Below are 23,705 nucleotides of genomic sequence, written 5' to 3'. Positions count from 1 at the left end.
CTTATCATGCTAGAAGCCTCTATGTTATACTGATCACTCTAGAAGCCTCTATGTTATACTGATCACACTAGAAACCTCTATGTTATACTGACCACGCTAGAAGCCTCTATGTTATACTGATCACACCAGAAGCCTCTATGTTATACTGATCACTCTAGAACCCTCTATGTTATACTGATCACACTCTTTGTTATACTTATCATGCTAGAAGCCTCTATTTTATACTGATCACTCTAGAAGCCTCTATGGTATACTGATCACACTAGAAGTGTCAATGTTATACTGATCACACCAGAAGCCTCTATGTTATACTGATTACACAAAAAGCCTCTATGTTATAATGATCACACTAGAAGCCTCTATGTTATACTGATCACGCTAGAAGCCTCTATGTTATACTGATCACACCAGAAGCCTCTATGTTATACTGATCACTCTAGAAGCTTCTATGTTATACTTATCACGGTAGAAGCCTCTATGTTATACTGATCACACCAGAAGCCTCTATGTTATACTGATCATGCTAGAAGCCTCTATGTTATACTGATCACTCTAGAACCCTCTATGTTATACTGATCACACTCTATGTTATACTTATCATGCTAAAACCCTCTATGTTATACTGATCACTCTAGAAGCCTCTATGTTATACTGATCACACCAGAAGCCTCTATGTTATACTGATCACGCTAGAAGCCTCTATGTTATACTGATCACTCTAGAAGCCTCTATGTTATACTGATCACTCTAGAAGCCTCTATGCTAAACTGATCACACCAGAAGCCTCTATGTTATACTGATCACACCAGAAGCCGCTATGTTATACTGATCACTCTAGAAGCCTCTATGTTATACTGATCACTCTAGAAGCCTCTATGCTAAACTGATCACACCAGAAGCCTCTATGTTATACTGATCACTCTAGAACCCTCTATGTTATACTGATCACACTCTTTGTTATACTTATCATGCTAGAAGCCTCTATGTTATACTGATCACTCTAGAAGCCTCTATGTTATACTGATCACTCTAGAACCATCTATGTTATACTGATCACACTCTTTGTTATACTTATCATGCTAGAAGCCTCTATGTTATACTGATCACTCTAGAAGCCTCTATGTTATACTGATCACACTAGAAACCTCTATGTTATACTGACCACGCTAGAAGCCTCTATGTTATACTGATCACACCAGAAGCCTCTATGTTATACTGATCACTCTAGAACCCTCTATGTTATACTGATCACGCTCTTTGTTATACTTATCATGCTAGAAACCTCTATGTTATACTGATCACTCTAGAAGCCTCTATGTTATACTGATCACTCTAGAAGCCTCTATGTTAAACTGATCACACCAGAAGCCTCTATGTTATACTGATCACGCTAGAAGCCTCTATGTTATACTAATCACACCAGAAGCCTCTATGTTATACTGATTACACTAAAAGCCTCTATGTTTTACTGATCACTCTAGAAGACTCTATGTTATACTGATCACTCTAGAAGCCTCTATGCTAAACTGATCACACCAGAAGCCTCTATGTTATACTGATCACTCTAGAACCCTCTATGTTATACTGATCACACTCTTTGTTATACTTATCATGCTAGAAGCCTCTATGTTATACTGATCACTCTAGAAGCCTCTATGTTATACTGATCACTCTAGAACCATCTATGTTATACTGATCACACTCTTTGTTATACTTATCATGCTAGAAGCCTCTATGTTATACTGATCACTCTAGAAGCCTCTATGTTATACTGATCACACTAGAAACCTCTATGTTATACTGACCACGCTAGAAGCCTCTATGTTATACTGATCACGCTAGAAGCCTCTATGTTATACTGATCACACCAGAAGCCTCTATGTTATACTGATCATGCTAGAAGCCTCTATGTTATACTGATCACTCTAGAACCCTCTATGTTATACTGATCACACTCTATGTTATACTTATCATGCTAAAACCCTCTATGTTATACTGATCACTCTAGAAGCCTCTATGTTATACTGATCACACCAGAAGCCTCTATGTTATACTGATCACGCTAGAAGCCTCTATGTTATACTGATCACTCTAGAAGCCTCTATGTTATACTGACCACTCTAGAAGCCTCTATGCTAAACTGATCACACCAGAAGCCTCTATGTTATACTGATCACACCAGAAGCCGCTATGTTATACTGATCACTCTAGAAGCCTCTATGTTATACTGATCACTCTAGAAGCCTCTATGTTATACTGATCACACCAGAAGCCTCTATGTTATACTGATCACTCTAGAACCCTCTATGTTACACTGATCACACTCTATGTTATACTTATCATGCTAGAAGCCTCTATGTTATACTGATCAACTCTAGAAGCCTCTATGTTATACTGATCACTCTAGAACCATCTATGTTATACTGATCACACTCTGTTTACTTATCATCTAGAAGCCTCTATGTTATACTGATCACTCTAGAAGCCTCTATGTTATACTGATCACACTAGAAACCTCTATGTTATACTGACCACGCTAGAAGCCTCTATGTTATACTGATCACACCAGAAGCCTCTATGTTATACTGATCACTCTAGAACCCTCTATGTTATACTGATCACGCTCTTTGTTATACTTATCATGCTAGAAACCTCTATGTTATACTGATCACTCTAGAAGCCTCTATGTTATACTGATCACTCTAGAAGCCTCTATGTTAAACTGATCACACCCAGAAGCCTCTATGTTATACTGATCATGCTAGAAGCCTCTATGTTATACTAATCACACCAGAAGCCTCTATGTTATACTGATTACACTAAAAAGCCTCTATGTTTTACTGATCACTCTAGAAGACTCTATGTTATACTGATCACTCTAGAAGCCTATATGCTATACTGATCACACCAGAAGCCTCTATGTTATACTGATCACGCTAGAAGCCTCTATGTTATACTGATCACACCAGAAGCCTCTATGTTATACTGACCACGCTAGAAGCCTCTATGTTATACTGATCACACCAGAACCCTCTATGTTATACTGACCACGCTAGAAGCCTCTATGTTATACTGATCACACCAGAAGCCTCTATGTTATACTGATCACTCTAGAACCCTCTATGTTACACTGATCACACTCTATGTTATACTTATCATGCTAGAAGCCTCTATTTTATACTGATCACTCTAGAAGCCTCTATGTTATACTGATCACACTAGAAGTGTCGATGTTATACTGATCACACCAGAAGCCTCTATGTTATACTGATTACACAAAAAGCCTCTATGTTATAATGATCACACTAGAAGCCTCTATGTTATACTGATCACACCAGAAGCCTCTATGTTATGCTGATCACACCAGAAGCCTCTATGTTATTCTGATCACACTAGAAGCCTCTATGTTATACTGATCACGCTAGAAGCCTCTATGTTATACTGATCATGCTAGAAGCCTCTATGTTATACTGACCACGCTAGAAGCCTCTATGTTATACTGATCACACCAGCAGCCTCTATGTTATACTGATCACTCTAGAAGCCTCTATGTTATACTGATCACTCTAGAACCATCTATGTTATACTGATCACACTCTTTGTTATACTTATCATGCTAGAAGCCTCTATGTTATACTGATCACTCTAGAAGCCTCTATGTTATACTGATCACACTAGAAACCTCTATGTTATACTGACCACGCTAGAAGCCTCTATGTTATACTGATCACACCAGAAGCCTCTATGTTATACTGATCACTCTAGAACCCTCTATGTTATACTGATCACACTCTTTGTTATACTTATCATGCTAGAAACCTCTATGTTATACTGATCACTCTAGAAGCCTCTATGTTATACTGATCACTCTAGAAGCCTCTATGTTAAACTGATCACACCAGAAGCCTCTATGTTATACTGATCATGCTAGAAGCCTCTATGTTATACTAATCACACCAGAAGCCTCTATGTTATACTGATTACACTAAAAGCCTCTATGTTTTACTGATCACTCTAGAAGACTCTATGTTATACTGATCACTCTAGAAGCCTATATGCTATACTGATCACACCAGAAGCCTCTATGTTATACTGATCACGCTAGAAGCCTCTATGTTATACTGATCACACCAGAAGCCTCTATGTTATACTGATCACACTAGAAGCCTCAATGTTATACTGATCATGCTAAAGCCCTATGTTATACTGACCACCTAGAAGCCTCTATGTTATACTGATCACACCAGAAGCCTCTATGTTATACTGACCACGCTAGAAGCCTCTATGTTATACTGATCACACCAGAAGCCTCTATGTTATACTGATCACTCTAGAACCCTCTATGTTACACTGATCACACTCTATGTTATACTTATCATGCTAGAAGCCTCTATTTTATACTGATCACTCTAGAAGCCTCTATGTTATACTGATCACACTAGAAGTGTCGATGTTATACTGATCACACCAGAAGCCTCTATGTTATACTGATTACACAAAAAGCCTCTATGTTATAATGATCACACTAGAAGCCTCTATGTTATACTGATCACACCAGAAGCCTCTATGTTATGCTGATCACACCAGAAGCCTCTATGTTATTCTGATCACACTAGAAGCCTCTATGTTATACTGATCACGCTAGAAGCCTCTATGTTATACTGATCATGCTAGAAGCCTCTATGTTATACTGACCACGCTAGAAGCCTCTATGTTATACTGATCACACCAGAAGCCTCTATGTTATACTGACCACGCTAGAAGCCTCTATGTTATACTGATCACACCAGAAGCCTCTATGTTATACTGATCACTCTAGAACCCTCTATGTTACACTGATCACACTCTATGTTATACTTATCATGCTAGAAGCCTCTATTTTATACTGATCACTCTAGAAGCCTCTATGTTATACTGATCACACTAGAAGTGTCGATGTTATACTGATCACACCAGAAGCCTCTATGTTATACTGATTACACAAAAAGCCTCTATGTTATAATGATCACACTAGAAGCCTCTATGTTATACTGATCACACCAGAAGCCTCTATGTTATGCTGATCACACCAGAAGCCTCTATGTTATTCTGATCACACTAGAAGCCTCTATGTTATACTGATCACGCTAGAAGCCTCTATGTTATACTGATCATGCTAGAAGCCTCTATGTTATACTGACCACGCTAGAAGCCTCTATGTTATACTGATCACACCAGAAGCCTCTATGTTATACTGATCACTCTAGAAGCCTCTATGTTATACTGATCACACTCTTTGTTATACTTATCATGCTAGAAGCCTCTATGTTATACTGACCACTCTAGAAGCCTCTATGTTATACTGATCACACCAGAAGCCTCTATGTTATACTGATCACACCAGAAGCCTCTATGATATACTGATCACGCTAGAAGCCTCTATTTTATACCGATATCACACCAGAAGCCTCTATGTTATACTGATCACTCTAGAAGCCTCTATGTTATACTGATTTTCTAGAAGCCTCTATGTTATGCTTTTCACACTAGAAGCCTCTATGTTATACTTGATCATGCTAGAAGCCTCTATGTTATACTGATCACGCTAGAAGCCTCTATGTTATGCTGATCACACTAGAAGCCTCTATGTTATACTGATCACGCTAGAAGCCTCTATGTTATACTGATCACACTCTTTGTTATACTTATCATGCTAGAAGCCTCTATGTTATACTGATCACTCTAGAAGCCTCTATGTTATACTGATCACGCTAGAAGCCTCTATGTTATACTGATCACACCAGAAGCCTCTATGTTATACTGATCACACTAAAAGCCTCTATGTTATAATGATAACACTAGAAGCCTCTTTGTTATTCTGATCACACCAGAAGCCTCTATGTTATACTGATCACTCTAGAAGCCTCTATGTTATACTGATCACACTCTTTGTTATACTTATCATGCTAGAAGCCTCTATGTTATACTGACCACTCTAGAAGCCTCTATGTTATACTGATCACACCAGAAGCCTCTATGTTATACTGATCACGCTAGAAGCCTCTATTTTATACCGATATCACACCAGAAGCCTCTATTTTATACTGATCACTCTAGAACCCTATATGTTATACTGATCACACTCTTTGTTATAATTATCATGCTAGAAGCCTCTATGTTATACTGATCACTCTAGAAGCCTCTATGTTATACTGATCACACTCTTTGTTATACTTATCATGCTAGAAGCCTCTATGTTATACTGATCACTCTAGAAGCCTCTATGTTATACTGATCACACTAGAAACCTCTATGTTATACTGACCACGCTAGAAGCCTCTATGTTATACTGATCACACCAGAAGCCTCTATGTTATACTGATCACTCTAGAACCCTCTATGTTATACTGATCACACTCTTTGTTATACTTATCATGCTAGAAGCCTCTATGTTATACTGATCACTCTAGAAGCCTCTATGTTATACTGATCACACTCTTTGTTATACTTATCATGCTAGAAGCCTCTATGTTATACTGATCACTCTAGAAGCTTCTATGTTATACTGATCACACTCTTTGTTATACTTATCATGCTAGAAGCCTCTATGTTATACTGATCACTCTAGAAGCCTCTATGTTATACTGATCACACTCTTTGTTATACTTATCATGCTAGAAGCCTCTATGTTATACTGATCACTCTAGAAGCCTCTATGTTATACTGATCACACTAGAAACCTCTATGTTATACTGATCACTCTAGAAGCCTCTATGTTATACTGATCACTCTAGAAGCCTCTATGTTAAACTGATCACACCAGAAGCCTCTATGTTATACTGATCATGCTAGAAGCCTCTATGTTATACTAATCACACCAGAAGCCTCTATGTTATACTGATTACACTAAAAGCCTCTATGTTTTACTGATCACTCTAGAAGACTCTATGTTATACTGATCACTCTAGAAGCCTATATGCTATACTGATCACACCAGAAGCCTCTATGTTATACTGATCACGCTAGAAGCCTCTATGTTATACTGATCACACCAGAAGCCTCTATGTTATACTGATCACACTAGAAGCCTCTATGTTATACTGATCATGCTAGAAGCCTCTATGTTATACTGACCACGCTAGAAGCCTCTATGTTATACTGATCACACCAGAAGCCTCTATGTTATACTGATCACTCTAGAACCCTCTATGTTACACTGATCACACTCTATGTTATACTTATCATGCTAGAAGCCTCTATTTTATACTGATCACTCTAGAAGCCTCTATGTTATACTGATCACACTAGAAGTGTCGATGTTATACTGATCACACCAGAAGCCTCTATGTTATACTGATTACACAAAAAGCCTCTATGTTATTCTGATCACACCAGAAGCCTCTATGTTATACTGATCACGCTAGAAGCCTCTATGTTATACTGATCATGCTAGAAGCCTCTATGTTATACTGACCACGCTAGAAGCCTCTATGTTATACTGATCACACTCTTTGTTATACTTATCATGCTAGAAGCCTCTATGTTATACTGACCACTCTAGAAGCCTCTATGTTATACTGATCACACCAGAAGCCTCTATGTTATACTGATCACACCAGAAGCCTCTATGATATACTGATCACGCTAGAAGCCTCTATTTTATACCGATATCACACCAGAAGCCTCTATGTTATACTGATCACTCTAGAAGCCTCTATGTTATACTGATTTTCTAGAAGCCTCTATGTTATGCTGGTCACACTAGAAGCCTCTATGTTATACTTGATCATGCTAGAAGCCTCTATGTTTTACTGATCACTCTAGAAGACTCTATGTTATACTGATCACTCTAGAAGCCTATATGCTATACTGATCACACCAGAAGCCTCTATGTTATACTGATCACGCTAGAAGCCTCTATGTTATACTGATCACACCAGAAGCCTCTATGTTATACTGATCACACTAGAAGCCTCTATGTTATACTGATCATGCTAGAAGCCTCTATGTTATACTGACCACGCTAGAAGCCTCTATGTTATACTGATCACTCTAGAACCCTCTATGTTACACTGATCACACTCTATGTTATACTTATCATGCTAGAAGCCTCTATTTTATACTGATCACTCTAGAAGCCTCTATGTTATACTGATCACACTAGAAGTGTCGATGTTATACTGATCACACCAGAAGCCTCTATGTTATACTGATTACACAAAAAGCCTCTATGTTATTCTGATCACACCAGAAGCCTCTATGTTATACTGATCACGCTAGAAGCCTCTATGTTATACTGATCATGCTAGAAGCCTCTATGTTATACTGACCACGCTAGAAGCCTCTATGTTATACTGATCACACTCTTTGTTATACTTATCATGCTAGAAGCCTCTATGTTATACTGACCACTCTAGAAGCCTCTATGTTATACTGATCACACCAGAAGCCTCTATGTTATACTGATCACACCAGAAGCCTCTATGATATACTGATCACGCTAGAAGCCTCTATTTTATACCGATATAACACCAGAAGCCTCTATGTTATACTGATCACTCTAGAAGCCTCTATGTTATACTGATTTTCTAGAAGCCTCTATGTTATGCTGGTCACACTAGAAGCCTCTATGTTATACTTGATCATGCTAGAAGCCTCTATGTTATACTGATCACGCTAGAAGCCTCTTTGTTATTCTGATCACACCAGAAGCCTCTATGTTATACTGATCACTCTAGAAGCCTCTATGTTATACTGATCACAGTCTTTGTTATACTTATCATGCTAGAAGCCTCTATGTTATACTGACCACTCTAGAAGCCTCTATGTTATACTGATCACACCAGAAGCCTCTATGTTATACTGATCATGCTAGAAGCCTCTATTTTATACCGATATCACACCAGAAGCCTCTATTTTATACTGATCACTCTAGAACCCTATATGTTATACTGATCACACTCTTTGTTATAATTATCATGCTAGAAGCCTCTATGTTATACTGATCACTCTAGAAGCCTCTATGTTATACTGATCACTCTAGAAGCCTCTATGTTAAACTGATCACACCAGAAGCCTCTATGTTATACTGATCACGCTAGAAGCCTCTATGTTATACTAATCACACCAGAAGCCTCTATGTTATACTGATTACACTAAAAGCCTCTATGTTTTACTGATCACTCTAGAAGACTCTATGTTATACTGATCACTCTAGAAGCCTCTATGCTATACTGATCACACCAGAAGCCTCTATGTTATACTGATCATGCTAGAAGCCTCTATGTTATACTGACCATGCCATAAGCCTCCATGATATACTGATCACACCAGAAGCCTCTATGTTATACTGATCACTCTAGAAGCCTCTATGTTATACTGATCACACTCTTTGTTATACTTATCATGCTAGAAGCCTCTATGTTATACTGATCTTTCTAGAAGCCTCTATGTTATACTGATCACTCTAGAAGCCTCTATGTTATACTGATCACACCAGAAGCCTCTATGTTATACTGATCACGCTAGAAGCATCTATGTTATACTGATCACACCAGAAGCCTCTATGTTATACTGATCACTCTAGAAGCCTCTATGTTATACTGATCACACTCTTTGTTATACTTATCATGCTATACTGATCACACCAGAAGCCTCTATGTTATACTGATCACACTAGAAGCCTCTATGTTATACTGATCACACCATAAGCCTCTATGTTATACCGATTACACTAAAAGCCTTTATGTTATACTGATCACACTAGAAGCCTCTATGTTGTACTGATCACACCAGAAGCCTCTATGTTATACTGATCACACCAGAAGCCTCTATGTTATACTGATCACACCACAAGCCTCTATGTTATACTGATCACTCTAGAAGCCTCTATGTTACACTGATCACACTCTATGTTATACTTATCATGCTAGAAGCCTCTATGTTATACTGATCACTCTAGAAGCATCTATGTTATATTGATCACACCAGAAGCCTCTATGTTATACTGATCACTCTAGAAGCCTCTATGTCATACTGATCACACTCTTTGTTATACTTATCATGCTAGAAGCCTCTATGTTATACTGATCACTCTAGAAGCCTCTATGTTATACTGATCACTCTAGAAGCCTCTATGATATACTGATCACACCAGAAGCTTCTATGTTATACTGATCACACTAGAAGCCTCTATGTTATACTGATCACACTAGAAGCCTCTATGTTATACTGATCACACTAGAAGCCTCTATGTTATACTGATCACGCTAGAAGCCTCTATGTTATACTGATCACACCAGAAGCCTCTATGTTATACTGATCACACTAGAAGCCTCTATTTTATACTGATCACACCAGAAGCCTCTATGTTATACTGATTACACTAAAAGCCTCTATGTTATACTGATCACACTAGAAGCCTCTATGTTATACTGATCATGCTAGAAGCCTCTATGTTATACTGATCACACTAGAAGCCTTTATGTTATACTGATCACACCAGAAGCCTCTATGTTATACTGATCACTCTAGAACCCTCTATGTTATACTGATCACACTAGAAGCCTATATGTTATACTGATCACACCTGAAGCCTCTATGTAGTGTGATCAGTATAACATAGAGGCTTCTAGTGTGATCAGTATAACATAGAGGCTTCTGGTGTGATCAGTATAACATAGAGGCTTCTGGTGTGATCAGTATAACATAGAGGCTTCTAGAGTGATAAGTATAGCATAGAGGCTTCTGGTGTGATCAGTATAACATAGAGGCTTGTAGTGTGATCAGTATAACATAGAGGCTTCTAGTGTGATCAGTATAACAAGCCTCTATGTTATACTGATCACACCAGAAGCCTCTATGTTATACTGACCACTCTAGATGTCTCTATGTTATACTGATCACACTAGAAGTATCTATGTTATACTGATCATTGTATGCATGTAGATATGGTTGTCCGTGTTCTAAAGAGCCATTGAACGTCTTTCAGTGATCTTCCCATCGGCGGATTCATGGATAAATGTACCAGTTGACAAAAACATTTTATTCTCCTAAAGACTAAACTCGGTGTGGTGCGGTGCTTCCTGATCTGGCCCCGTCCCTCCCCCAAGACGGCCTTTTCTGAAAGGGGAGGTAGACGCCACACAGTATTCTCTTGTGAAAACTGAAAGAACTGACCAGAGCGCAATGGCTTCAAGTGATTCCTGTCATCAACATGAATTCGACCAATCGGAGCATTTTGTTTATGTTCTCTTAACTAGCTAGATGGTGAAATTCAACCATGTGTTTCATTTAGGTTTATTGTTTTATTTTACCTTTATTTAACTAGGCAAGTCAGTTAAGAACAAATTCTTATTTACAATGACGGCCTACCAAAAGGCACAAGGCCTCCTGCGGTGACGGGGGCTGGGATTAAAAATTACAATATAGGACCAAACACACATCACAACAGGAGAGACACCACAACACTACATAAAGAGAGACCTAAGACAACAACATAGCATGGCATCAACACATGACAACACAGCATGGTAGCAACACCACATGACAACAACATGGTAGCATCACAACATGGCAGCAGCACAACATGGTAGCAGCACAACATGGTAGCAACACAACATGACAACAACATGGTAGCAACACAACATGACAACAACATGGTAGCAACACAACATGGCAGCAGCACAACATGGTAGCAGCACAACATGGTAGCAACACAACATGACAACAACATGGTAGCAACACAACATGACAACAACATGGTAGCAACACAACATGGCAGCAGCACAACATGGTAGCAGTACAACATGGCAGCAGCACAACATGGCAGCAGCACAACATGGCAGCAGCACAACATGGTAGCAGCACAACATGACAACAACATGGTAGCAACACAACATGGCAGCAGCACAACATGGTAGCAACACAACATGGCAGCAACACAACATGGCAGCAACACAACATGGCAGCAGCACAACATGGTAGCAACACAACATGGTAGCAACACAGCATGGCAGCAGCACAACATGGCAGCAACACAACATGTAAGCAGCACAACATGGTAGCAGCACACAACATGGTACAAACATTATTGGGCACAGACAACAGCACAAAGGGCAAGAAGGTAGAAACAACAATACATCACGCGAAGCAGCCACAACTGTTAGTAAGAGTGTCCATGATTGAGTCTTTGAATGAAGAGATGGATATAAAACTGTCCAGTTTGAGTGTTTTTTGCAGCTCGTTCCAGTCGCTAGCTGCAGCGAACTGAAAAGAGGAGTGACCCAGGGATGTGTGTGCTTTGGGGACCTTTAACATAATGTGACTGGCAGAACGGGTGTTGTATGTGGAGGATGAGAGCTGCAGTAGGTATCTCAGATAGGGGGGAGTGAGGCCTAAGAGGGTTTTATAAATAATCATCAACCAATGGGTCTTGCGACGGGTATACAGATATGACCAGTTTACAGAGGAGTATAGAGAGCAGTGATGTGTCCTATAAGGAGCATTGGTGGCAAATCTGATGGCCGAATGGTAAAGAACATCTTGCCGCTCAAGAGCACCCTTACCTGCCGATCTAAAAATTATGTCTCCGTAATCTAGCATGGGTAGGATGGTCATCTGAATCAGGGTTAGTTTGGCAGCTGGGGTGAAAGAGGAGCGATTACGATAGAGGAAACCAAGTCTAGATCTAACCTTGGCCTGCAGGTTTGATATGTGCTGAGAGAAGGACAGTGTACTGTCTAGCCATACTCCCAAGTAATTGTATGAGGTGACTACCTCAAGCTCTAAACCCTGAGAAGTAGTAATCACACCGGTGGGGAGAGGGACATTCTTCTTACCAAACCACATGACCTTTGTTTTGGAGGTGTTCAGAACAAGGTTAAGGGCAGAGAAAGCTAGTTGGATACTAAGAAAGCTTTATTGTAGAGCGTTTAACACAAATTCCGGAGAGGGGCCAGCTGAGTATAAGACTGTATCATCTGCATATAAATGGATGAGAGAGATTCCTACTGCCTGATCTATGTTGTTGATGTAAATTGAGAAGAGCGTGGGGCCTAGGATCAAGCCTTGGGGTACTCCCTTGGTGACAGGTAGTGGCTGAGACAGCAGATGTTCTGACTTTATACACTGCACTCTTTGAGAGAGGTAGTTAGCAAACCAGGTCAAAGACCCCTCAGAGACACCAATACTCCTTAGCCGGCCCACAAGAATGGAATGGTCTACCGTATTATAAGCTTTGGCCAAGTAAATAAAAATAGCAGCACAACATTGCTTAGAATTAAGGGTAATGGTGACATAATTTAAGACCTTTAAGGTTAAAGTGACACATCCATAACCTGAGCGGAAACCAGATTGCATACCAGAGAGAATACTATAGACATCAAGAAAGCCAGTCAGTTGATTATTGACAAGTTTTTCCAACACTTTTGATAAACAGGGCAAAATAGAAATTGGCCTATAACAGTTAGGATCAGCTTGATCTCCCCCTTTAAATAAAGGACGCACCGTGGCTGCCTTCCAAGCAATGGGAACCTCCCCAGAGAGGAGAAACAGGTTAAAAGGTCAGAGACAGGCTTGGCGATGATAGGGGCTGCAACCTTAAAGAAGAAAGGATCTAAACCATCTGACCCAGATGTTTTTTGGGGGTCAAGTTTAAGGAGCTCCTTTAGCACCTCAGACTCAGTGACCGCCTGCAGGGAGAAACGTTGTAGCGGGGCAGGGGAAAAAGAGGGAGGAGCATTGGGGCTAGTCGCATTAGAAGGGGTGGGAGATGAGGAAATGTTGGACGGGCAATGAGACATGGCTGAGTCAAATAGGAATCCTGACTTGAAGTGTTGATTAAAGAGCTCAGCCATGTGCTCCTTGTCAGTAACAACCACATCATCAACATTAAGGGACATGGGCAGCTGTGAGGAGGAGGGTTTATTCTCCAGGTCTTTAACCATTTTCCAGAACTTATTGGGGTTAGACCCACAGAGAGAGAACTGCTCCTTAAAGTAACTAACTTTGGCCTTCCTGATAGCCTGAGTGCATTTATTTCTCATTTGCCTGAACGACAGCCAGTCAGCCTGAGTATGCGTGTGCCGAGCCTTTCGCCAAATGGAATTCTTGTAGTGGAGTAACTCTGCCAGATCACGGTCGAACCAGGGGCTGAGCCTGTTTTTAATTCTCATTATCTTTATGGGGGCGTGTTTGTTAACAATACCACTGAAAATATCAAAAAGGAAGGTCCAAGCATCTTCGACAGAGGGGATCAAGCTGGTTCTATACCAATTTACAGAGGCCAGGTCATGAAGGAAGGCTTACTCGTTCAAGTTTTTTAGCAAGCATCTATGACAAATCAGGACAGGTCGTTTCACTGAGCAGCCATTACGAACACAGGCTGTAAAACAGTGATCACTAAGGTCATTACAGAAAACAGACTGATACCTATCAGGATTATTTGTGAGGATAACATCAAGGAAAGTAGCCTTTTCTGGGTGTTTGGAGTCATACCTTGTTGGATTGGTAATAATCTGAGGAAGATTTAGGGAGTCCTGTTGCTTTAGGACTGGTTTAGGCATGTCCCAGTTTAGGTCACCTAGCAGGACAAATTCAGACTTAGTGTAAGGGGCCAGGAGAGAGCTTAGGGCAGGTAGGGTACAGGCCGGTGCAAATGGTAGACGATAACACCCAGCAACAGTCAACAAAGAGCTATTTGAATGTTTAATGTTTAAAACCTGAAAATCAAATTGTTTTGGGACAGACTTGGTGGAGACAATCGAGCACTGAAGGTGTTCCTTGGTAAAGATTGCCACTCCACCACCTTTGGAAGATCTGTCTTGCCGAAAAAGGTTATAACCAGAAAGGTTAACATCAGTGTTCAAAACACTCTTTCTTAACCACATCTCAGTAATGACCAACACATTTGGATTGGAGCTGTGAACCCACACTTTCAATTGATACATTTTAGGTAATAAGCTTCTAGTGTTAACGTGCAGAAAACCCAGGCTTTTACGAGAGCAGAAATCAGTGAAACAGATATCAGAGCACAAGTCAGAATTGGGGCTAGCAACAGTAGATGGGCCAAGGTGTACATTCACATTTCCAGATATCATCAGCAGTAATACAATCAGGGCATGGCAGAGGACAGGGAGAGCTCTGAAGTGTTGATTTTCTATGACATTTGAATGTGCATCAGATGGCAACAAGATCATATTGTACAGCAATTTCATCAGGTAACATGAATACAAAGCCGGCGAGAGGTGGTTAGAATAGGATGGGAGGCCAAGAGTCCGTGTAACCGGAATATAGCGAAGAGGATTCGAAACAAATAGTTTTATTTAGCTAGAAGCTCAGCTACAGCCGAAGCCAGCACCAAGAGGGCAGATAACAAATACGGTGGCTAGCTAAGTAAGTTATTTTTCATACGAGCCACCTTTAGTTTATCTACTGAAACTCATTATGTATTGACATACTACTGTGTTACAGTGGGAGGAAATGTAATTGTTATTTTTCTGTTTGTTAACTTAGGTAGCATGCTAGGTAGCTAAACAGCTAGACATATCTATGACTAAAAGAGAACAGGTTTTACAATCTGAGCTCTAGCTAGCTATTGTATCTCGATTGTAAAACATATTCTCTTTTTAGTCATAGAGTATGTTTACACTAATAATTCGATATTAAACTGATTATGGCAGTTGGCCGAGTAGGGCAATAGTAATTGTGTAAGGTAGATATCGATGTAAGCATACGCTGATTAAAACACCTGGTTTTCTGTGTAATCTTTCAAATTATTAGGACATGTAAACGGCTTAATCGGCATTCCAGCGGTCTACCGGTAGCGCATGCCTCCGTCTTATGCGCGAGTGAAGTGATTTCAGAAAAACTGAAAGTATGCATCTTAGAAATAGTTTTCACATACAAACTTTATATGTCCGAATTCAGAATCAAATTCTGATCATCTGATTTCAGATGTGTCATGTAAACAGGATTATTAGGGAAATCGTTCTTCTTGCAAAGCATGTAAACGTTTTAAACAAGCTATTATATTAATCTGACTATCCACAATAATCGTATTATTGTGTGCATGTAACTGTACTCATAGATATGGCTACTAAACAGCAAGCTACTAATGTTACAACCAGCCACCTAAACCTAGGTTTACCAGCAAATGTTAGCACATGACTGGAGTTGGCTAGTTAGCCTAGAGTCTGCTAGCTTGCTATGCGCCAAGCCTCGCATGTGTAACTTGTTAGCAAATGTGTAACATCAGCAACCACTGTCAACCTAAATCATTTGTGGCAGAGGCAGCAGCGGAGTTAGGAGACAAGAAAACAGCACTTGCCTTAATTGTCTAAGAAAAGTGAGGAGAGAGGAAATGCTAACTTAATTAGGTCTATAATCAATAGCCTAACTGTTAAATGTGTCTGGCTTTATAAATCATCCATATATACCTACAGAAATAAGACAGATCCTGCTTCTGTTTGAGTGTTTGTTTAACAGCCTACTGATTCCGTGAGCACCAAGCCTCATGCAACCACAACATGTAGGATAAAGCAATTTCACAAATTCGGCTGTTTTTAATCTTTGCTATGCTGTAATAAAGGATTTACACTTTTTTCCCCCCGTTAGAACAGCCTCTGGTATTATTTATAATTTATTTAGTGTTGTTTACGCTTTACCAAATTGTCAGAGAAATTATATAATATAATCCTCCTTTTTCTTGATTTCCTTCTTATTGTTATTATTATGATCAGCATTATTATAATAAGTAATGTCATTATCATTAGTAGGCTTTGTATAGTAGCCTTTTATAACCACCATCTATCTATCTCTGTAGCTCAACTGGTAGAGCACGGCGCTTGTAACGCCAAGGTAGTGGGTTCGATCCCCGGGACCACCCATACACAAAAAAAAAAAAATGTATGCACGCATGACTGTAAGTCGCTTTGGATAAAAGCGTCTGCTAAATGGCATATTATATTATCTAGCTGTAGGCCAAAGAGCGCATTCTGTTTAGTCTTAAAACCTGTCACTTACTTAGGCCTATATTTCAATACTTATATAGACTACTGTATCAATCAATCATTCATTCGTTCATGTCATCAAACTGCAAATGAGTCATTCATGATTTGAAATGCAATCAAGCATTTTCGTTTTACAATAAAATAAAGCGACCCTTGAATAATTAACGTAAACAATAAATAAACCGTTCCATTTTCGGGAAATTGCATTCACGAATGAATGCGACTGTTAGTCTTTCCTGTAATAAAGGCTTTACAAAAAAAACATTACAGCGGACTCTCTGGTACGCTTATAATTGATTTAGTGTTGTTAATAATATAATAATAATATAATATAATAATAATATGCCTGCGCCTTACCTTCTTTCTGTTGCTCCAGTATTTTCCACAACTAGTCAAATTTATTCCACACATCTGACTTCCCCTTTACCTCCTGAGCAACCAGTAAACATTCCCCCGTTTCGAGTTTATTTGTCACATCCTCTGCATCCATTTTGCTGTCACGTGTTCAGAGTTTGTTATAACCAATTTATTCATGTGATTATGATATGCTATAGATCAGGCGCTATTGGCACGTGCATGCGATGCATACGCGTGTCACGTAAAGAGATCAAGGGTTGAAGGAATAGGGAATGTTTTTCCTAAACAAATTAGGGATTTTGGTAACCAAACTTTTCAGTCAGAAATGGCTGTAATTATGTTGCAGCTTCATTAACATGGACAGTTTAAAACATTTGATTGAAACACATACAGTGAGGGAAAAAAGTATTTGATCCCCTGCTGATTTTGTACGTTTACCCACTGACAAAGAAATGATCAGTCTACAATTTTAATGGTAGGTTTATTTGAACAGTGAGAGACAGAATAACAACAAAAAAATCCAGAAAAGCGCATGTCAAAAATGTTATCAATTGATTTGCATTTTAATGGGGGGAATAAGTATTTGACCCCTCTGCAAAACATGACTTAGTACTTGGTGGCAAAACCCTTGTTGGCAATCACAGAGGTCAGACATTTCTTGTAGTTGGCCACCAGGTTTGCACACATCTCAGGAGGGATTTTGTTCCACTCCTTTTTGCAGATATTCTCCAAGTCATTAAGGTTTCGAGGCTGACGTTTGGCAACTCGAACCTTCAGCTCCCTCCACAGATTTTCTATGGGATTAAGGTCTGAAGACTGGCTAGGCCACTCCAGGACCTTAATGTGCTTCTTCTTGAGCCACTCCTTTGTTGCCTTGGCCGTGTGTTTTGGGTCATTGTCATGCTGGAATACCCATCCACGACCCATTTTCAATGCCCTGGCTGAGGGAAGGAGGTTCTCACCCAAGATTTGACGGTACATGGCCCCGTCCATCGTCCCTTTGATGCGGTGAAGTTGTGCTGTCCCCTTAGCAGAAAAGCAAACGTACAAAATCAGCAGGGGATCAAATACTTTTTTCCCTCACTGTATAATGTGTCTATATATGGAAAAATATATAGACTTGGTCGGGGACAGCCGTAATTTTCTTACTGTATGTGTCTTTGTGAATGGTCATTTCATCATGGCCACCTCTCCCATAATCTGCTGATTACCAGTTGTCTGAGACACACTCTGACACACTGGACTCTACTACATTGTTCATACATTATTTTTTCCTATGTTACTTTTACCATGTAACATTCTTGTTGAATAGCCGGCTCTCTTTTTGAGTTAGCGTTAGTGGACACTCCCCTTGACAAATAAACATTCTTTGGACATACCTGAATGTCTAACATCAGTTTGATCCTAGAGAGCCCCGTACAGTTTATATAAATCTATTCTGTGAATCCATACAGGCAGAAACATTTAGAAAATGTATAGAAAATATCAATATTTATTGTATGGTGGTTCTACAACACAAGCCTGAGCCAGGAGAGACTAATTCCTGGTTTCGCTTTCATTTCCATTAAAAAATCCCAGGAACCAATACAATACTTTCAGCTGCAAGTTGCATACTTCTAGTTCTGCCTGGTCCAGATTAGTTATCATATTCCGGTTCTCTACTAGGAGAACTGTAACAATGTAGAAATACAAAGGAATAACATGGTGTTATTTACATATATACAGGCAGTGTCAGTTAGTGTCCCTGTAACAATGTAGAAATACAAAGGAATAACATGGTGTTATTTAGATATATACAGGCAGTATCAGTTAGTGTCCCTGTAACAATGTAGAAATACAAAGTAAAAACATGGTGTTATTTAGATATATACAGGCAGTATCAGTTAGTGTCCCTGTAACAATGTAGAAATACAAAGGAATAACATGGTGTTATTTACATATATACAGGCAGTATCAGTTAGTGTCCCTGTAACAATGCAACATGTGTCACTGCCAGAGTAGGCATTCAGGCAATTCACTAGTTTTGACAGGGTAACGGAGTGACATCAAACTACTGTAAGGTGTACCTGTCTGTTTGATTGTGTGATGAGATTAGACATGCTATCTTAGTGTGTTTTGATGTGGCCAGCTGAGAACCAACCAACGAATAATAGACGATTTATACATATTCATCATATTCATATTCATGCTACCAATACACAAATAGAGATTAGCTAACAATAACCTGTAGGTTTTAACTCCAATCCTGTTCCTGGAAAGCTATCCTCCTGTAGGTTTTAACGCCAATCCTGTTCCTGGAGAGCCAACCTCCTGTAGGTTTTAACGCCAATCCCGTTCCTGGAGAGCTATCCTCCTGTAGATTTTAACTCCAACCCTGTTGCTGGAGAGATACTCTCCTGTAAGTTTGAACTCCAACCCAGTTCCTGGAAAGATTACCTCCTGTAGGTTTTACCCCAACCCTGTTCCTGGAGAGATACTCTCCTGTAGGATTTAACTCAAACCCTGTTCCTGGAGAGCTACTCTCCTGTAGGTTTGAACTCCAACCCTGTTCCTGGAGAGATAACCTCCTGCAGGTTTTAACTCCAACCCTGTTCCTGTAGAGCTACTCTCCTGTTGGTTTTAAATCCAACCCTGTTCCTGGAGGACCCTCCTGTAAGTTTTAACTCCAACCCTGTTCCTGGAGAGAAACCCTCCTGTAGGTTTTAACTCCAACCCTGTTCCTGGAGAGATACCCTCCTGTAGGTTTTAACTCCAACCCTGTTCCTGGAGAGATACCCTCCTGTACGTTTTAACTCCAACCCTGTTCCTGGAGATACCCTCCTATAGGTTTTAACTCCAACCCTGTTCCTAGAGAGATACCCTCCTGTACGTTTTAACTCCAATCCTGTTCCTGGAGAGACACCCTCCTGTGGGTTTTAACTCCAACCCTGTTCCTGGAGAAATCTATGATAACATTATCGCATCACTTCTCAGCTGGCGTCGGTTGAATTGCCCATCAGTTCAGACTGAAAATCCCTGTGATAATCTCCTGGCTGTAACGTTAGCTAGCTAGCTACTCTGTGTGTTGTTCTTTCAGAGCTCAAGTCCACGTTGGTGGGCACGACCCATCTACCTTGTGGTTCACTATGAGCAGACGAATAGACAGTAAGTGGAAAGTTCCTGATTCTACAGGTGAAATGAAAATGTGCTCATTCTAGCTTGTGGTGAGGAGATTTTTGATGTTCATGACAAAAGAACGTAACGTTGTTAATATAGTAATTACTATATACAGTGTTGTAGAGCTTGGTGAAATGTCCCTTTAACTCCTGGGTTCTGCTGACGGGTGGAGGGGTATGTGTGTGTGTGTGTGTGTGTGTGTGTGTGTCCTGGCAGGCCTGGGCCATATAGATTGACATTTTTATTTTATTTTATTTATTTCACCTTTATTTAACCAGGTAAGCCAGTTGAGAACAAGTTCTCATTTACAACTGCGACCTGGCCAAGATAAAGCAAAGCAGTGCGATAAAAACAACAACACAGAGTTACATATGGGGTAAAACAAAACATAAAGTCAAAAATACAACAGAAAATATATATACAGTGTGTGCAAATGTAGCAAGTTATGGAGTTAAGGCAATAAATAAGCTATAGTGCAAAATAATTACAATTAGTATTAACACTGGAATGATAGATGTGCAAGAGATGATGTGCAAATAGAGATACTGGGGTGCAAATGAGCAAAATAAATAACAATATGGGGATGAGGTAGTTGGGTGAGATATACCTGCTGGAACACATACTACGGGTGGGTGTTGCTATGGTGACCAATGAGCTAAGATAAGGCGGGGATTTGCCTAGCAGTGATTTATAGATGGCCTGGAGCCAGTGGGTTTGGCGACGAATATGTAGTGAGGACCAGCCAACAAGAGCGTACAGGTCACAGTGGTGGGTAGTATATGGGGCTTTGGTGACAAAATGGATGGCACTGTGATAGACTACATCCAATTTGCTGAGTAGAGTGTTGGAGGCTATTTTGTAAATGACATCGCCGAAGTCAAGGATCGGTAGGATAGTCAGTTTTACGAGGGCATGTTTGGCAGCATGAGTGAAGGAGGCTTTGTTGCGAAATAGAAAGCCGATTCTAGATTTAACTTTGGATTGGAGATTCTTAATGTGAGTCTGGAAGGAGAGTTTACGGTCTAACCAGACACCTAGGTATTTGTAGTTGTCCACATACTCTAGGTCAGACCCGTCGAGTGTAGTGATTCTAGTCGGGTGGGCGGGTGCCAGCAGCGTTCGATTGAAGAGCATGCATTTAGTTTTACTAGTGTTTAAGAGCAGTTGGAGGCTACTGAAGGAGTGTTGTATGGCATTGAAGCTCGTTTGGAGGTTTGTTAACACCGTGTCCAATGAAGGGCCAGATGTATACAACATTTTACTGCTAGCTTCAAAAGAACAGTTATCTGTCAATGGATTGACTCGGTTTTGCCTGATAATATCAACTAACTTAAATAAGATTGAACAGTTAATAAGTGTATTCATTTTATTAAAGTTCATGTTATAACTATAACTGTTACTGATTAACTTAAACTCCCTCCCTCCCTCCCTCCCTCCCTCCCTCTTCCCCCCTCCACCTCTCTCCCCTCCCTCTGCCCATATCTCCCTCTCTCCTCCACAGCTTTGAAAAGATCCTTCGACGTCGATGATGTGGACGAGCCTCCTCCGTTCTCCCCCTCCTCCCCCGTTCCCTCCCCCCTCCTCAACAAGACCAACGAGGGTCGAGGGTTCCCCACATCCAACCATAGCTCCCCTGCCTTCCGGTCCCGGATCAGTCTTGGTACCAACCCCAGCCCTTCCCAGAGCCCTGTGTTCAAGTCCCGCATGGTCTCCAGCCTCTCCTTCAACAGAGACATGAACAGACCCACCATCAACAACAACGGAGGGAGCTACGGAGGCATCACCAGGGCCTCTTCCTTCCAGAACAAGTTCAACCCTAAGGGTTTCTCCTCCTCTCTCTCCGGCCCAGGCAGTGATAATGATAGTCTCCATAGCTCCTCTTCTAGTCTGGAGTATTCCATCCAGGGAGGTGGAGGAGGAGGAGGGTTACCTCCAGGCAAGCCAGGGTCTCTGTCCTACTCCACTACCCCACAGATGGAGCAGCGTCCTGGGCAGCAGCGTGGGTCAGGCCTGGGGATGGGGATTGGGCTGGGCAGCCCAGCTCTGAAGAACGTCTCTTCCCATGGGAGTGTGTTTCACTCTGAGCTGGAGGGGCCCATGGTGCTGGGAGCTCCAGAGCCCAGGGGGGTCAGCCACGGATCCATGCCCAGTCTGGACCTCCAGATCGGGGAAGGGGGAGGCGGGGTGATGGGGGTGCGGGGGGGCTGGAGGTGGAGGGGTGAGGTATGGCAACGCCAATGTGGGTTTGAATGGCGGATCCCAGGGCCATTATAACACCAGTTCCTTTGGGAAGGAAGGTTGCTACTCTCCCAATAAGAACCACAACATCTACCAGCCCCAGAGCCAGCCCAAACCCAAAGAGACCCAGCGTCTCAACAAGTTTCCCCTGGATCTAGACAGTCTGGTGGGGCTGAAGACGCCCCAGCCCAGCCCCCGTCCTCCCCCCTCCTCTGACCCCCCTAAACCTCCCCCCAGATGCCACTATCCCAGCAGCCTCTCTGTCTCTGCTAGCCCCTCCCTCAGCAGTCTGGACAGCTCCGGCGGTGACCTCACTCCTCTTCCCCCCGCCAACCACCACCACAACAACAACCCATCCCTCCCCGCTCTCCCCCCACCTACCTCCCCCCGGGGGCCAAGCCTGTCCCTAAGGTGAGTCAGTCCCCTGTCCCCCTGTCCCCCGCCCAGACCCCCCAGCTCAACCTGCTCTCCCCCAGACCTCAGGTAGGACACCTGGCCCCCTCCACCCCCCCGCCACTGGAGTGCGCCCAACCACCGCTGGGCCACGCCCAGCCACCGGAAATTATGTCAGAGAGAGAGAGCGTGGGTTCCATCCTGCAGAGGATCGCTTCCTTCTCCCGTCCCGACGCCATGATGACCACCAGGGTTCCAAGCGCTGCCAGTGTTCTGAGCGGGGTTGCCCTTAGCAACGGGGTGAAGAAGGAGAGCCCACCACCGATGATGATGATGCGTCAGGAGCGTGTTTCCTCAGCTTCACCATCACCTCTACCTGTGGCGGTGCAGAGACAGGGGCTGAAGAGAGTGCAAGGTAAGCATTTTACATTGACATTTTAGTCATTTAGCAGATGCTCTTATCCAGCGCAACTTACATGAGCAATTAGGGTTAAGTGCCTTGCTTAAGGGCACATCAACAGATTTTTCACCTAGTCGGCTCGGGATTCGAACCAACAACCTTTCGGTTACTGG

General features: G+C 41.4%; 1 protein-coding gene across 1 annotated transcript in view; it reads left to right on the top strand.

Moving 5' to 3' along the window:
* The window catches only part of LOC121557182, a 65,532-nt gene extending 42,560 nt beyond the window's left edge, over positions 1 to 22,972 (top strand). The window contains exon 2 of the mRNA XM_041871020.2: positions 22,003 to 22,972. Coding sequence (XP_041726954.2) covers positions 22,003 to 22,775 — 773 coding nt within the window. The 3' untranslated portion in view covers positions 22,776 to 22,972. The remainder of the gene's footprint in view (positions 1 to 22,002) is intronic.
* Positions 22,973 to 23,705: the final 733 nt, after the last annotated feature.

This window comes from Coregonus clupeaformis, unplaced genomic scaffold, assembly GCF_020615455.1.
Source record: "Coregonus clupeaformis isolate EN_2021a unplaced genomic scaffold, ASM2061545v1 scaf1375, whole genome shotgun sequence".
NCBI classification, from domain to species: domain Eukaryota; kingdom Metazoa; phylum Chordata; class Actinopteri; order Salmoniformes; family Salmonidae; genus Coregonus; species Coregonus clupeaformis.
The sequence above is the reverse complement of the archived record's forward strand: the minus strand, read 5'-3'. Positions and strand labels throughout refer to the sequence as shown.